This window comes from Rhea americana, unplaced genomic scaffold (genome assembly GCF_003343005.1).
Source record: "Rhea americana isolate MKP2758 unplaced genomic scaffold, rheAme1 scaffold_2, whole genome shotgun sequence".
Lineage (NCBI taxonomy): Eukaryota > Metazoa > Chordata > Aves > Rheiformes > Rheidae > Rhea > Rhea americana.
In genome coordinates, this window is record NW_028186149.1 from 6,197,326 (window position 1) to 6,214,390 (window position 17,065).

General features: G+C 35.0%; 1 protein-coding gene across 1 annotated transcript in view; it reads left to right on the plus strand.

Moving 5' to 3' along the window:
* Positions 1 to 928: 928 nt before the first annotated feature.
* The window catches only part of WDR72 (WD repeat domain 72), a 115,865-nt gene continuing 99,728 nt past the window's right edge, over positions 929 to 17,065 (plus strand). The window contains exons 1-10 of the mRNA XM_085303706.1: positions 929 to 1,081; positions 1,631 to 1,737; positions 4,687 to 4,765; positions 7,559 to 7,733; positions 8,291 to 8,367; positions 10,240 to 10,359; positions 12,273 to 12,418; positions 12,765 to 12,861; positions 15,877 to 16,018; positions 16,521 to 16,766. Coding sequence (XP_085159832.1) covers positions 929 to 1,081; positions 1,631 to 1,737; positions 4,687 to 4,765; positions 7,559 to 7,733; positions 8,291 to 8,367; positions 10,240 to 10,359; positions 12,273 to 12,418; positions 12,765 to 12,861; positions 15,877 to 16,018; positions 16,521 to 16,766 — 1,342 coding nt within the window. The remainder of the gene's footprint in view (positions 1,082 to 1,630; positions 1,738 to 4,686; positions 4,766 to 7,558; positions 7,734 to 8,290; positions 8,368 to 10,239; positions 10,360 to 12,272; positions 12,419 to 12,764; positions 12,862 to 15,876; positions 16,019 to 16,520; positions 16,767 to 17,065) is intronic.

Below are 17,065 nucleotides of genomic sequence, written 5' to 3' on the forward strand. Positions count from 1 at the left end.
TTTAAAAACAGAACTGAAACAGAGCGTTTTCCCATGAGGAAAATTTCTTTTTTTTTTTTTTTTTTTTTACGTACTAATGCTTGAACTGATGCTCTGAAATAGTTTCTTGGAAATGCAGTTAATAAGACGCTATTGAATTAGTTAATGATCAGTAGTAATTTTGGACCATTCTGTTGAATCAGTCTTTCCCAACAGTGATCAAAATACATTATGCCCTTGGAAAAGGCATTCATGAAACTACTGTGAGCAGTAGAACAAGACTATTTGTTGTTCTTATTTATCAACTGCATCTCTGCCTCCTCCTTCCTATGGGATCATATTTCTAGGAGATGTCACTTGGTGGTTGAAGATAGTGCTTTGTCCTGGGTCTCCTTTCTCTCCATTTCTGATGCCACCACTCATCTTTGTGTTTCAGCCTACCTCTTTGTTTATCCTCCTAGAAACCACAGACTTCTAACTGGCCCCCACCCCAGTGCTCTAGCTGCTCGCTGCTGAGAATGAGTAGCACTGCTGGCTAGGAGAAGGACATAGTATGTTCCACCACCAACCAAAATAGCAAGAAACTGGAAAGAAATGGGCCCAACAGAGCTGAGATAGGTTGTGTTGAACAGGACACAAGGCAACTGTTGTGTGTATTTCAGTATTGTGGTGGTGCCTAGTAGTTTTGATATGAATTGATAGTGTATAGATTCAGTATAATGGCTCATCATTGAGTCACTGTAAATTTCAGTTTTGAATGGTATTTCAGTTTGAATGGTATTTATAAATGTATTTGTGAGATACTAGTCTCAACTAGATGTTTCAACATCTGTTCTGTTTGTGGCAGTATCTTGTAACCAGCCTTTTCAGATGTTGATTGTGTTGTGCCTTTTTATATTTCATGCTGCTTAGAATCATCTTGACTTGTTTCTGTTTTCAGGTGTTGACTATGAAGGTATCCATACAAGCTGTGGCAGTGTGGGGAAAGCTGGCTCCTGCTCATAGCATCACTGCCATTATGATTACAGATGACCAGCAGACAATTGTTACAGGAAGTCAGGAAGGACAAATATGTCTCTGGAATCTTTCATCAGAATTAAAGGTTTGTGCCCACTGTATTACAGTCTGCCAGATAAACAGACTGGAGTTTTGTCTTTTAGTCTTAGCAGTGGGATTATCCGGGCAATTGCACTTAATGTTTAAGATAATGTGGAGGATTTTTGTTACAGAAAACTCATGAAGCAAAATAACAAATGTTAAAATGGTAAGGTTATATAAGCAACTAGTTATTTACAAGTGTCAAAATGTTTCATATATAATCATTGAACTGTGGATTATAATTTGTGTGTGTTGTGAGTGATGGCAGCAAGTAAACATAGGCAATTATCATGGTTTCTATCCTGAAAATCCTTTCTTTTTTTTTAAAAAAAAAAAAAAAAAAAGTGCTAGGTGTGGCTTGTCATTCAGAACAAATACCCATTTGGAAAACCAGAGCTCTCTACCAGTTTAACAGTGGAGCATTTTTAGAAAGCTGGAAGAAGGGAGATAAAATACTGAAAAATAGTTGATAGAGTAGTATTTTCTAGCTTTTAGATCTCAATTCATACAGCAAATGCTATTTTTAAATTTAACAATTTTATTATTCTCCTAGATTACATCTAAAGAAATTCTGTTTGGCCATACTGCTTCTATAACTTGTTTGGCAAAAGCAAGAGACTTTGCAAAACAGCCATATGTTGTAAGTGCTGCTGAAAATGGGTAGGTAACTGAATATTCAATTATTCATTTATTGAGTCATGAAGTAGAATCTGCCCTTCAACTGTCATATATATTTGGTAGTACATCTTTAATCCGCTTTCTCCATGATATAAAAAGGATAGCAATTCCTTCGAATAGTGACTATTGCTCATATACAATAGGCCAACCAAGAGTTCGACTCTCAAACAGCAGAAGGGTTTGGCAGATGCAGATACCCATGTAGTTGTCAGGGGAATGAACTGTTCAGTGTCAGGCCTCATTCAAATGGAGATACATTCAGACAGGTTATAAGAGGGAATTAACAGCTTTAGAAGCATTTTAACATCATGATTTTTTTTTCTATTTCATCCTGAAGTCAGTCTGGAGAACTGAATCAGTAAAGGAGGTTAAAATATCCAGGTTATGCTTGTTCAGTGATTGGATCTGGAAGCAAAGAAGAGACTCTTAAAATGTGAACATGTTACCTGTCTTTGTTTATATCTGACTTGCCATTTTGGAATGTGTCCTTCCGGGAGCTCCAAAACCTTCAGCCTTTCTCTGATATGTTTGTTGTGTTATGGCCCATCGGTTGAGTCAAACTCATTTTGCAGTTCTGGTAGGCTTGCACTTCTCTTTGCATTTGATAATCCTTTTGGCTGTGATCTGAAGCCTATACGTTGTTCAGGATTTCAGTCACCAAAAGCAATTAGGGCTTCTTAGTTCCTTAGAGCTCCTCCTAAACACCTTTAGTTTGCTTCTTGATGATATTACACTCTCATCTTAATTGGAAAAGATGAACACAGGAGAGCTCTGTTAAAGCCTCTTACCATGAAAAGCTCCTGTCCTTTTGCCTTCTTCAAACTACAACGTCTGGACCCTTATGGCCTCTACTTTCTCACTGAGATGCTTGTTTATCCTCCTTTCTAAATAGCCCCAGTTGATAAGATCTGTCTCATTCTCTCACTCCATCATGACTATACGAGAAGGGGATAACTGAACCAACTAGTTCAGGCTTCTTACTCTTCAGAGATTAGGCTGGCCCACTGAATAGTTAACAGTCAAAATTTTTTACCACTGTCTCCTGTCATGTGCAGAAGGGAAGGTGAGAATCTCATGAAATTACTTTTTGAATTGTCCTCCTATAATTCCACCCAGGAATTAGAGGTAAAATTGTTTTTTTATCTTACTTTCGAAGTTCTATACTGTTTCCACATCATATGGGGAGAAAAGATATTGTATTTCCAAAATGCTGGGAGAAAAAGCRTTAAGAATGACGTTTTTGCTATAGGTATACAAAAAAATGTTTACATTCTGAAGGTTCTACCACTGAACAAATTGCTAGGTTTGGGATGCATATGGGTAGGAATGCATAGTCTTCTGGCCCTTTTTAAATATTTGCTTTTACTAAATAGATGCTGACATACCTGTATTACACAAGGGCAAAGCATCCATCACAGATCTGTGGAAGATTGCAACATGAAGTTGAGATGATTACAAATAAGATGCCTCATCTTCAGGAAATGCAGGGAGTGTTGAGCTGTGTTTTTTGGCCTGTGAATCATTTATTTGATGCTTTCAAGCTTGCATCATCTTGCGCTGGGAGTTGAGGAAACTGTATGGAAGATAATTCCCCTCAACCTGCTTCAGAATCTCTTGAATCTTTATATAATTGATTTATTCCAGAAGGATGAGTATTTGACAGTATTTTTGTACTTTTTTGTGTGGAAGTCTTAAAGTTATTCTACAATGATTAGAGTTTCTGCTAGCATATCATGTGCATTTATATAGCATGTGTAATAGGATAGGCTTATCAACTTGCAACTTTCATATTGTTTCACTTCCTCCTTGGTGCAACTAATGTGAATACTAAAATTCCAGTGCAGCATGCAGAAACTGTTTATATTCTTGTCTCATTTGTTCATGTTTGCATGTATATCACAGTCATGTAGCTGAAGCAGTAGGGTTGATTGTCGTATACTCTGATATAAACAAAGAGAAATTCAATGCCTTTAAACAGCACAAAAGTCTACTTCGTAGACTTTTGGTCTACAAATGTAACTGTTACAGATGTATAGATTTTATTGCTTATGCTCACCTGAAAAATAAAGTAATCTTTTTGGATTATCGTAAAATGTGAAAGTAAGTATATAGATTAGATTGTAAGTCATTAAATAGTTTTGACATAGTAAAACATTTTGTTTTCTCCAGTGTGTTTAAGTTCTTGTCCAGAAATGTCGTAGAATATAGTATCTGAAAAATCATAAAATTATATTTTCAACTGTTTGAACTTTGTTTTTAGATTTTAACATACCTCATGCAGCTTTGTTTATGACAGCTAACTTGACTGTGTTTTTACTGAACTTGGACTGCGTAGTTTGAATATTATTTAGATGAGGAAGACTGGCTAGTGAGTTTTTCTTAAGTATTAAAGGCAAAGTGTAGCTAAAAATGTTGTGTAAGCATGCATGTTATGATTCTATGATCCATAACAGACTTCAGTAACAGCCTCATGGTGGCACTGTTTCTTCTTAACAGAAGCTAATAGTTCATATCAAGACCTAGTGTGATATGGCAGAAGATGCATTATGTCTTTCAAAATGTGTGGTTTAAGTTCAGTGAAATGAATCATTTTCAGGAGGATGTAGTTCCAATGAATGATAGTTATAGTGACATGTTGACAARCCATAATGGCAGTATACCTACAATTTGTTGTAGACCAGAGTTGGCCTTAAAGTCAGGTTTGCTGCAAGGCAGCAGGATGTAGTTACCAAAACAAAAAAAAATAGATACTGTTATGTCATCCCCTCTTAATGACCACAACATTTTCTTACCCAGTAATCTGTAACAAAAAGCCACATAAATGATCAGACTACACTTAAGTACAGTACTAAAGAAAAACTTGGTGGCACAAAATGATTCCAGCCAATTGAGTGGAAATGGCAGAGAATAATATGAAGTTATCTTTGGCAGGGAGATGTGTGTTTGGAATGTTGCTAGTGGACAGTCCATTGAGAACGCAAAGCTTCCTTATAGGCATACAGCAATCTGTGTAAGTATAGCAACTTTTCATGAAATATCTCAGTTCATTGCAAGGAGAGTTTTGCTTTGTTACCATACTTTTCACAACTGTATGGTTTTAAATGTATAGCTCATAACATACTTGATAGAAGAAAAAATCTTGCTAAAATATAAGTAGTTTTRTATCTGTTTTTTCCTTTTTTGCTTCCTTTTAAGAAACAAACTAAAACGTCTGTATTCGTGCATACTCCTTAAACTAATCCTTTTTAAGCCACAAGTGTCTGGAATGTAATACCACTTCATTTGCATCAGATAACAGTATAAATTGAAACTGTCTTGTAATCTTCACTGTTGTCCTGTGTTAAAATTACATAGAAATTTCAAGTTTAAAGGCTCTTTAATGATGTTTAGTAGACATACGTGCCATCCAGACAAACATTTTGTAAGGCAATTTAATAAATACCTTATTTTTAAATATAACTTGAAAAATTTTGATTGCCTAACTGCTAACTTCAGAATACTGCTGTTCTCTTTACARAAATACATTCATTCATTGCAGAACTCTTCGGCAGATCACTTACTTTCAGAGCTCAAATTGCTTTAAATCTTTCTTCAGATACTTTCAGGTGTCTGCTTTGAACTGTATTCAGATATACTCTAAATAAGTAGATGTTAGTGTGAATGTATATGTGAAATGTATATGATTTAGGAGCCCAGCATGTGTGGATCTTATTCAGAAACATGGATTATTTCTGGATATGTTTCTAAAAGAGCAGCTCTGGACTATTAGGTTAATTAAAATACTGTTTTTCTTGAGTGGGGAAGTCTAGGTGAAATTAGACCTCAAAGTGATGGACGTTTGAGACAACTTTGAACTCTTGTGACTTTTAAATTGTGGACAAATTCAGAATTCAAATATTTCAAAGCTTTCAGAAATAAGCTTTTTCCTGACGGTTTTAGTTATGTTTAATTCAAATATGGGTGTTAATGATGGAGAGAAAAATTTAAGTTACAGGATAACAATGATAAAAGAATTACTTCTAAACACCTGTATTAATATACATATATGTTACAATGTAACAGAGAYCCAGTATGAGTTGCTCTGTGTATTGCTTAATTTGATTTTTTTTTTATAGTTATGAAGAAGTTCTACAGATAAATAGAAACAGATCTGGCCTAGGTGATTGATAATCTTTGTGCATTTTTGTGGATATCAAAGCTGCAGTATTTAACTGTTTAACTTTTTAAACTGTTCAAGCAGGAGAGGCAAATACTTCTAGGAAAGGCTGTTACACCTTCTTTATTAGGAGTTCAAGTAGGTTAAGTTTAGTTTTGGATAGATAATGGTTCTTGATCTGTAACATTGACAAGATGGCTAAAGGAAAATACAAACAACAAAACTTAGAAAAACAACAGTGTGGCTAGGGCAAGAAATTCTTAAAATACAACTTTCAGATTTTTGTAATAAGGGTTTTTGATCAAGCAGGACTTACTGCTTGTTGCAGAATATCTGAGACAGTATCATTTTCTACAAAAGGTAATAACCTCTTACAGGTTTAGTGCACACTGTTTTGGATAGTATAACCACTTAAAATGCTGCTTAATTTCTAATTAACATTTCACAAATCTGGTTTTGTATGTTCCTTCTGTTCAGCATATGAGTCAGCTATAAATGGCAGATGTCAGGCAGTGCAAATTGAATGCTTGCCATTTGAAATGAAGTTTAACAGTAGGATCAAAAGGCCTCTTAATCTTTTGTGGTTTGGCAAATGTGAGATATCCTCCTCTGAGAACTGACTGTCCAAATCTTTCAGTTCAAGTTTAAGATTAACAGTAACTAAAAATGGTTCCTGTATCTAAACACTTCTACTTCCATCCACAAATATTCACAATATTTGTGGGGTTACTTACTCCTTTCCTGGATAAGTTTCTTATGCATCTTCTCATTTTTCAGACTTCAACTGGCTCACTGTGTTAGACTGAGAACAATTATCTAACTAAACTACAAACAGTTTACAGTAATTGAGACACATAGTTTTGCAGGCTATCTGATATTTTCCTGTGACTACACTTTCCTAAGGATGCTATTTATTTGTAAATTCTGCCTGAAGCAGCCACTTGTATATATAAAGCAGTTACTTGTACAATTACAGACAAATATTACACAATCCAAATGTTCTTGCATATACAAATCAATGTTTACCAAAAAAGCCTTTTGCCACTCCACACATAGTAATCATCTCTATTCTTAAATACTTTGTTYTGTGTCTAGGTTTCCTTTCTCTATGTGATTGTTGAGAAAGACTGAGTCTTCTGAATGCTCAGACATTTGGTTCCATATTAAAAATTAGCTCAGAGTAAAATATCTCCTGGGAAATAACTCATTATGAATCCTCTTTATTTTTACCTTAAGTTTCCTCCTTCCTCATATTTACATACCTCTTCAGAATGGTGGTAGTATCAAATATTTGGAAAGAGAAGAGGTCTTTCAGAGAAACAAGTCCCAGATTGTTTAGCAATTTAAAATGAAAGCTAACCTCTTGATCCTTTCCAAAAAGGCTGATAGTTAGCCAGAGCAGATGATGTTTTTAGATTGAAGCAACTCTAAGCTCTATGCTTCTGTTAAATTGTTACAATCGTGTGTAGAACTTCTGTTAATAGCAGTTATGTGCAAGTATTCTCATATGTGCAATTTCATATAGGTTTCAGTAATGTTACTTGTGCAAATTACAGTTCAAAGTGCAGTACGCTGTAAGGTGAAAAATAACATGTATGCATGTTTTTGTAGTTCTTTATGCTGACCATCTTCTTTCCACTTGTACAGTATTACCATTGCTCCTTCCGAATGATAGGTGAAGGCTGGCTTCTTTGTTGTGGAGAATATCAAGATGTTCTTATTATTGATGCTAAGACTTTGAGTGTTCTTCACACTTTAACATCTTCTCAGTCTTCTGATTGGATCAATTGTATGTGTATTGTTCACTCTACAAGAATTCAAGGTATAAATTGTGCATATGTTTATGTAGGCCAATCAGTTAAGACATGAAATAAAATATTTCTTTATAGATAATGCAGTTCTACCAGACTTAGAAATACTCATGATTTTCAAAGATGTTAAATACAGAATGTAAACATTTTGGTGTCAGTGCCTGAAGATGTGTTTATCATATCTTTAATGTTAGTCAGGTTTCACTTTAAAAGAGGAACAAGCAGCTTCTACATTGGTTTTAAGTAGCTCAGTCTTGGATGTGAGTACAAAATCTTGTTTGTGATGCCTGGGATATTGTGTGTGCAAAACCACTTTTTAATGGTATTTTAGTCAAATGTAGACAATTGGATGAAATACAGTTGTTCAGAATTTGCTGACATATTTTGTATTCCTATATACAAATTATTCTATGTAAACTTAATATTTAATCTAAACAGTGCTCTGCAGAATCCATCAATTTTATTACTGCACAGAACAGCAGAGTTTATGTGAAGATTCTGTTTTGGCTGTAGGCAATATGTCTCAACTTGTTTTCAAATCTACTGTCTCACTGTTACCTTTTCACAGAAGACTCATTGATTGCAGTGTCCATAACTGGAGAGCTTAAAGTATGGGACCTATCTTCATCATTGAATAGCATACAGGTCAGTTTCCATTAAGCATGAAACGGCAGTTAAAACAATGTCGAGTATACAACATAGTGATATTATCRAACAGAATAGGAATGACTGAGAATCTTCTGAATGTATTACACAGATGTATGTGTATATTTGCGTATGTCCTTGCTGAAGAAGCTAGAGTCCTTGCTAAACTTCCACAAAATTCTGAAAATACACTCTGATAGCACCCTACTGAAAATTAATTTGGCTATTGCTCAGCTCTTTCATTAACAACTGTCATGTCTTTCATCCAAATTTCATACCTCCCATATTTCATGATGCTGAAGTTACAGTGATTTTCTGTGACCCTGACCATGTCACTCAGTCCTTTGAACCTCTTCACTTTCTTCCTTAAAACTTAAAGCCTTCTTAAAAGTCAACCTTTGTACTCCCTCTTGATCCTTGTTTCTGTCTTCAGAATGATCCTTTAGTCTTTGCTTCCCTCTGGCTTTCACAATGATGTCTTCATTTGGTAAAGCATCTTCCTCTGTCAAGTACACTTATTTTTCCATCTTCAAGCCCATTTATTCTGTGTAGCTTTTCTGTGTTAATATTCTCAGCAGCTATCTGTAGATGTGTACAAGGGCTGGGATTGGAATACAATATTATGTACCTGAATTAGACTTTTAAGAGCTGGATTCACAAAGGGACTTCAATATTACAGTTGAGCACAATGAATTATCAGAGATGGCAAAATGTCAGCAATGTTCTTCTCTGGAACATCTGTAATGCATTACTGCCTTATTAAACAAATGGCAGAGCACATCACAGCAGTGTTTGCTATTTGATAGGATCAGGCCCCTCAGGAGATGCTGTCAAGTTTGCTGCTATGTGAGTGATCACATGTTTTTCTGTGATTTGCCATGTTYTGGGGACTTTTTTAGCATTCCTAAGAAGGAAAAATAAAAGTACTGTTGTAATAATACTCAGGGAACTGAAACAACCARTTACAAACAAACACAGCAGAAGCGTATGAGTATTGTGCTACCCCTTTTGTTTCTTGCCTGGGATGTTCTTTTCTGAGGGGAGGACTGCACAGTTGATAATAATCCAATTGTTTCATATGATTAGGGGCCAGTATTTTAATTTGTTGGGTTTAACTGGAATTAATTGAAGTTATGAGGTAGGATGGCATGGAGTTTTTGCTTGTACTTTTAACCTAACAACCAGGATTGTGACCAATGTGGCCATTCTTTGAGATATTTTGATACTGGAGGTATCTTTCAAAACAGGAAATGTCAGTTTTCAGTAATGTAATCAACATTAAAAGTAATTCCAAAACAGTAATTTTGAGCAGGACAGCTTTGTGTCTTATATTCACACAAAAAGGGAAAAATATGTCTGTATATGTAACTGTCCATACATGCAGAATTGAAAAATTAAGAAAATGGATTTATTTCCTACTACTCTTAGAGTACTATGTTTACAGCAAGATTATATGACACAGCATGTGTCTTAGACTGTCCTGGTTGCTATGAGAATAAAGAATGGGGAAGCAGAATGTTCAGCTATTTTGAATCTGATACTGTCAGCCTATAGACTATTGTTGCTATTTTTGCTTACCCTGAAAAATACTTAGTAGGTAGCAGTTGATACTATCCATGACCTGCCGTTAGTTGTTCTCCACATTCATTATCGCTTGAAGTAAGATCAAGGACCGGAGGCATGCTGAGTATCTTCTGTTTATACAACACTTGTAGACTTGACTGTCTTCCTATCTCAATTTAAAAATGCAAAGCAAAATATATTTTATTAAAAGTATGCTAATTGAATGATTTTTAATGGTGTGTTTCTCCTAAAATTAAAAGCTCAGATATCTAGAATGAATCACATGTTTCTTTTCTCTGTGCTGTAAAGGAGAGAGAATGTGTGTGTGAGAAGGAATCCAAATCTCTGGACTGTATAAACTGCCAAGCAATACGGTTTTGTACTTACACAGAAAGACTGCTTCTAGTTGTGTCCTCCGCATGCTGGCAGGTATATCACTGAACACTGCACTACTTTAATTTTGTTAATAATTTGGTAACACTTGAAAAAGCTGATGTGACTGATTCTTGCATGTAAATACCTGTTTTTCTCCTTAAATTAAAAGGAACATCACTCAATTATCAGTGGTAATTGCTCTCTTAACTAGTTACCTTAATTGTGTGACTGAGATGAAGTGTTTTATATTTTTCTTAATGTACTTCTGCTTTAAAAGAATTGGACATGAAGTTCCAATTTCCTCTGAAAGGGGAAATATTTTAACTGTTACTTAGTTTTAGAGTACCAAGGGCTTTATAGCCCTTTCTGCCTTTTATTGGAAAAGGAGACAAACATGCATAAACACTGTCAAAGTATGACAGAAATGATCACAGTCAGTGAGTCCTCTCTAATGAGGGGCCTTTGTTTCATCAAGGCCAAAAGCCTGGGTTCTGCTAGCAGAAGCCAGCAAAGCCAAAGAGCCTAGACATTACTTTTTCTTGTAGCTGTAAGAAGAAAACATATGTAATGTAATTGCTGGAACAGTTAAGTTGTAAATAGAGTTTTAGGTTGGGGGAGGTTGTTTTTAGTTCTTAAGCTGAACTTTAGTTGTAACAATTTTGTATTTCRTTTTCCCAGTGCTGTGTCATTCTACCAAGATAATCCTGAACTATTAGTTAACATAAGAACCTGATCCAAAGACTGTTCTGTTGAATGAAATGTCCAGGTCAACTTTGAGTAATGCCTARTAGGGTATCCTTGACACTCCTATTACAGTACTTAAAGGCTTCCATACAGATTTTTTTGTAAACAAAATCTGTGTACAGAATGTATATATTTTTCATGGAAAACCTGTGTAATGCATTTTTGGTTAATTTTTCCTCAAGAGAGATCCATTATGCCTTTGACAGTTATATTTTACTGATCAAAGTAGTGGCATAAATACATAATTTTTTTCTGAATTTTCAACATTATGTTTTAATAAGTATGCAGAACTTAAGATCATGATCATCTTTTCTGTTTTTACTCCTAAATTAGAAGGATGTGAGAGATGTACCTTAGGGGGGAGAGAGACCTTACATGTATGTTTAGAAAAGAAACATAACCTACTACTATAATGAAAATATAGAGCAAATTCGTTCTATGTTCTATATGAAAAATCCATGTGAATTCTTTCTGAAATCTATTTCCTCACTATTGGAATAAATTATACAATGAGACTATGAATTCTCTTTCTCTCTCTCTCTCCATGAGGCCACTAGGAATGTGGATATGCAGACCATATTCTAGGCTGCTCTGGATATATCCTATTTCAGTTTAGAAAGAGATCTCATGAAACAATTCCAATGACTTTTACAGACTCTAGAAGTGGAAGAGCTAGAAGCGTTCTTGCAAGCAGGGTTAGGTATTCTTGTGTTTGCTTTTAATTAAATTGTGAAGAAAAATGTGTTTGGTCTCCCCCAAAGATAGAACAGAAAAACCTGTTTTGTTAAGAGATGTATACTATGATTATGCCAGCAGTTTATTGTAGTTAAAGAAAATGAACAGAAGCATTTAAAACTGATCCAAAGAAATCTTCAGTGTCACGTTTGTGCTAAATTTATTACTGAACTCCACACAAGAAATGAATTTTATCCCATAGATACTAATAATGAATACAAAGCAAAACAAAGTAAATCCTTCATCTCATCAAAAATTCCCTAATATAGTTATGATTTTTTATTGGCAGCTTCATCTTAGAAGCATATGGTTTGATTCTCTGTTTATTTTAGTTTGGTGATACAAAAAGGCTTTGGCTTTAAAAGAGGTTGTCAGACTACCGGTAGTGAAGCTAATGTTCTGTTTATCAATCCTTTGTCTCTAAAACTGTTTGAATTAAAATGAATGTCAGTATTGTATTGGATTTCTTAACATTTCTCTGTGCTTAGGTCTATGATTATTGTGACTTTTCTTTGCTGTGTACTGAATTTTGCAAAAGTGGTCAGTGCTTTGCTGGGGGAGAAGTACTAGCAGCTTACAGACTTATCATCTGGACAGAAGATGGTCACAGTTACATCTACCAGCTGCTGAACAGGTGGGCTCAGATGGGAAATTCACATAAAAAGTTCAGGTACAAGATGAACTTTGAGAGGTTTATTATGGAAAATCTCTGCATGTTGCAAATGATCAAAAACCAGAACAAAAACTCTTTGGCACTCAAAGATTTACTCTGAGTTTGACAGCTCTCAGTCTTTGTTTGACACAGCAGGGAACACAAGAATAAGATTAGCCATGTAGAACTTGGGCAGCTGGTACTGTGATTTCAAAAAGTCGTTTGTAATTACTTACTGAGTAACTTTTAACTGAACTTGTGAATCTTGCATGTTGTTCTGCTTTTTAAAAAAGATGAATTTCTAAAGTTTTTTTTTTTAATTATGCAGTGGGCTTTCTAAAAGCATATATCCCCCTGATGGAAAAGTGCTGAAAGAAACTGTTTATCCTCATTTACTCTGCTCTACTGGTGTGAAAGAAAATAAGGTAACATCAGAAAGGTTTAAAAAGAGATTCAGAAACTATTTCCTGTTTTGTTTGTAATTTACCAGAATGTTCTACAGAAATCTGTTAAAAACAGATTTAATTGTTAGTATGATGAGTAAGGCTTATTCTTTCATTTTAAAAATTTTAACTGGAGATGTTCCTAGTGTATTTTGCCTTGAAAATTTGGACATTACTTAAGTCTTCTGCCAGAAAAAAAGAAACAATATGTTCAGCTATGGATTGTTGCGGTGATTTTTTGTTTGTTTGTTCTAGTCTTGGGGGGGGAAAGGGGAGCTTATTTTAAGCTAAAGATGGTCTGGAATAGTTTTAAAGCCTTTACTTTCAGATCTGTAAAAGGCAAAATTTATGCAAGTTGCTTAATCTTTGTTCTGTTGGAAAATGTATGCCTGTTTTGTCAGAGCTATGTGAATAGGCTCAGTTCCTCATGTGCATAAATGTCTGAATGTGAAAGATGTTTTACTTGTAAAATGCATCCATTGTAATTGTGAATTTCAAACGTTTTATTCAGAATACTGCTATTATGAGCCTTTAGAGGCATAATTACATGCCTAGCTTTCTCACATTGTGAGCAGACTGTTAGTGTTCAGTGCATAAAATTCAGTGCAGAACTGTTGCCTATGCCTTGAAAGAGCTTCTGTTTTTAAGAAAAAAAAAAAAAGAAAAGAAAAGGAAGCTGGAAAAGTAGATGACAAAGTAGTTAGTACTTCTGGTTAAGAATTCGTGTTTAGCAGGACATGTTACATATTGCAGATTTGGTTACTGACTAGACTAAAACTGAGTCAAATAGACTGATCTGTGTTAAAAAGCCTGCATCTGAATGTTTTTTTTAGTCTTGACTGGTGCTTTGTGTGACCACAGAGGTGGATGAGGAAAAATGGTTGATTAAAAATGGATTAAAATTAGAAAGCAGAACATGATCTGTAGCAGGGGTTCTTACTTTGGTAAAAATCCAATTGCAACAAATTACTGAGATTTTATCACTGCATAGCATCAAAACTGGAGCCAAGGCTGAGAGTTATTACTGGTACTGTTTTTATGAAGTAGTAATTGTTAGACATAGAGTTCAATCCTACCTGTAACTAGGTTAGTTTATTTGATGTGTATTATCTGAGAACTTAAGTTGTTAAACTGTTTATAAAGATAAGCAAGAGGGCCGTATTTTTTTTTGTTTGTTTGAGGAACACAGTCAAATGTGTGGACTACTTTGAGGTTTTTATTCCTTTTTCCTTCCTGTTGGCAAATACAGGCTTTCAGAAAGCATTTTTGTTGTATATTCTTCATAAGCCTGACAGACCTTAATATTCAGTTGAAGGGAAATAGAGCAAGTCATTATTTTCCCCTACATATGTGCAATCTAAAATCAGATAGGATAACTGCTGAAGGTTGCCAAAAGGTCAGGCATCGCAGGGGAAAAGAAATTGCCAAAATGCATGGCTTAGCAAATAACTAGGCTATGCTGGTGGTAGGAACTTTGTAGATACGTTTTTTTTTCCCAAAATGCATGAATTTCTTAGTAACGTCTTCTGACAATATTACAATTTACACTTAAATATTTACCTTCCTACCTGATTCACTTTTTGATAGCAGTTTATTGTAACACAACACAACTGTCCGTGTGACAGTATTTTGATTTCAATTCTTAAGATTATTACTGAAGCCACATTACAGTGCAGTTGCTTATTGTGTAATTCACTCCAAATTTCAGTGTTGTAAGCAAAATACGTCCAGCAGGGGAATATTATTAAAATACCTTAAAGGTACAAATAGATTTAAGCTTTGTCTGCATTATCAAGTAGTAAAGTTTAGAGCATATCAGTTTGTGCTGGTGACCTTACGTATTTGCTCTCCATGCCAGGGGATGATGGGATTTTTTGTTTTGTTTTGTTTTTGTTGTTGTCTGATCCTTGGACTGTATATCTATTTGTGCTTGGAATGCAATAGATTTTCTTCTTAAGGTGTCTTCCAATTCAGTTTCATCTGAAAAGATTCCTGATTTTTGTGCTCTAAGACAATTCARCAATGCAAACCAAAGCATTTGCTTCCAAAATACATTCCTGATCTGAACTAAAACACACTATTGCAGACCTGCCTTTGGTTACTGACTATATTTGTAATTTTCTTGATTTTCAAGAATGGGTATTGCTCTAGTTTTGAGCCACTAGAAGGTTCCAGTTAGGCACTTTACCTGTTTTTTACAGGTTGACATTTGAGAATGAAGCTTATTTAACCACCAAACAATGCTCTTGGCAAGTCATCTGTAGATTACCATACAGAGTTTGGGTGCTACTGGCATGTGATACAGTGTTTACCTGTCTTACACCTGCAGGCAAGGAAGACTTCCAGATTTCTGGTCCTCATGGGAGGATACAGACATAGCTTTTTTTAATCTGAGATAAAGACATTGCTTTAAGTTTTAGCATTGACTGAATGAAACTAGGTAGATGTCAGTAATAAGTCTGTTTATCAATGGTGCTATACCTCTGCAATCTGTAATTTTTGCAGATAAGTGAATGATGATTCTGTGGATTATTTATCTGTGTAAAAACATAATCTTTACCTCTTATTAGTTGTAATGATTTAAACTACCATGAATGAAGCTTTAATTTGTTTTGATGTGAAGGTTAGCAAAGCTCTATTTCACTGGAATTTTTCAATCTTATTTTGGTGCTCATCTTGCTATTTTCTGTAAGCTGCTGATACTGCTGATAAATTCTCCTTATAGAGGTAGTAAACCCTGGGAGTGCTCTTATTTCAATTTTTCATTTGGGATGAACCAAGGATAGGGGTAAAGCAGAGCTGATCTTTGAAGGATTTGCACTAGCAGAGTAGACCTGGGCTGAGCAGAGCTTAGCCACAGCTGAGGATTCAGTTGCATTGATTGTCTTGCATTTCTGCAGCTTTTGATGTCAAAACCTTTGATTTTTACAATTAAGCATTAAAGTATTTTGTCAGCTTTTTGGTATTAAGATACTAATTAAATGTTACTTTTGACAGAGTTTTCCTTTTGTTATGGGCTTTATGAATGAAAGAAAGGAACCTTTCTATAAGATTCTTTTTTCTGGTGAAGCTTCAGGAAGAATCACTTTGTGGCATGTTCCTGATGTCCCTGTTTCAACTTTTGATGGCTCACCAAGAGGTTTGGCAATTCTATACTTGTGATGCATTTTTTTTAATTCAGTCTTTAGGTCAACTTTCATGAAAACTTGCTCATGAAAATGTTTTCACRCTGGAATGAAGTGCTTATGCATCCATTCATTGTGATGATTACCTGTAGATAGACAAGGTAGATTAAGACTCTGACAAAGATTAGTGGAAAATGGACATTATTTCTTCACAGGACTGCAAGAATAAATAAATGTTCCTATTTCCTTTCCATTTGCCCATGGACACTTCAACTGGATGTCATGAAAAYTTGCTTAGGTGGTTCTGCTTACAGCTGTTTATAGAGATACATAAAAAATCTTGATGAGGAGCAATGTAATCTAATATGGGAAGTCAGCAGCTGCTATTCGAACTCTTACACTGCAGAGGGGATAAAATGGGGGAAATGGCAAAGAGCTGAATGTGTGTATTTGATTTTGTTTGGGTTTTGGTTTTGTTGTAAAACCAATAATATTCTTGACTTATTTCCCTTCTAGAGATTCCAATTACAGCAACTTGGACTCTTCAGGATAATTTTGATAAACACCATCCAGTGTCAGAGGGCCTTATTGATCATCTCTGTGCATCTGAAGATGGGAATGAAAATGTACTCATCAGTTCCTCTGTATACATACCCAGTCTCGATAAGCTGGTTTGTGGATGTGAAAATGGGAAGATATTTGTAACTCTAGCTTTAAAAACTGCAAGAGCAAGACTCTTAGAAAACATATCCTTGTTGAAAGGTAAGTTTTAACACGTCTGCCTAATTTCTTCTGAATCAAGTGCAGAAGACTGCATACTTTTAATACGTCTTTGAATCAAAATGAGTTTAAAAAGAGAATAGAGGTGATGGTCAGGAACTGAATAAAGAAAATGGAAGATTATGATCTTATCTGTAGCTGGTTTATCACATCACAGCTTAATACTACCAAGGCTCTTTGCATATTTTGAAGTCCTTGCTATAGAATAACTGCATTAATGTAGTCACCTGAAACTTAGATGTGGGATGTTATGGTATGGGCAGTAGTCTTAGTTATTCTCC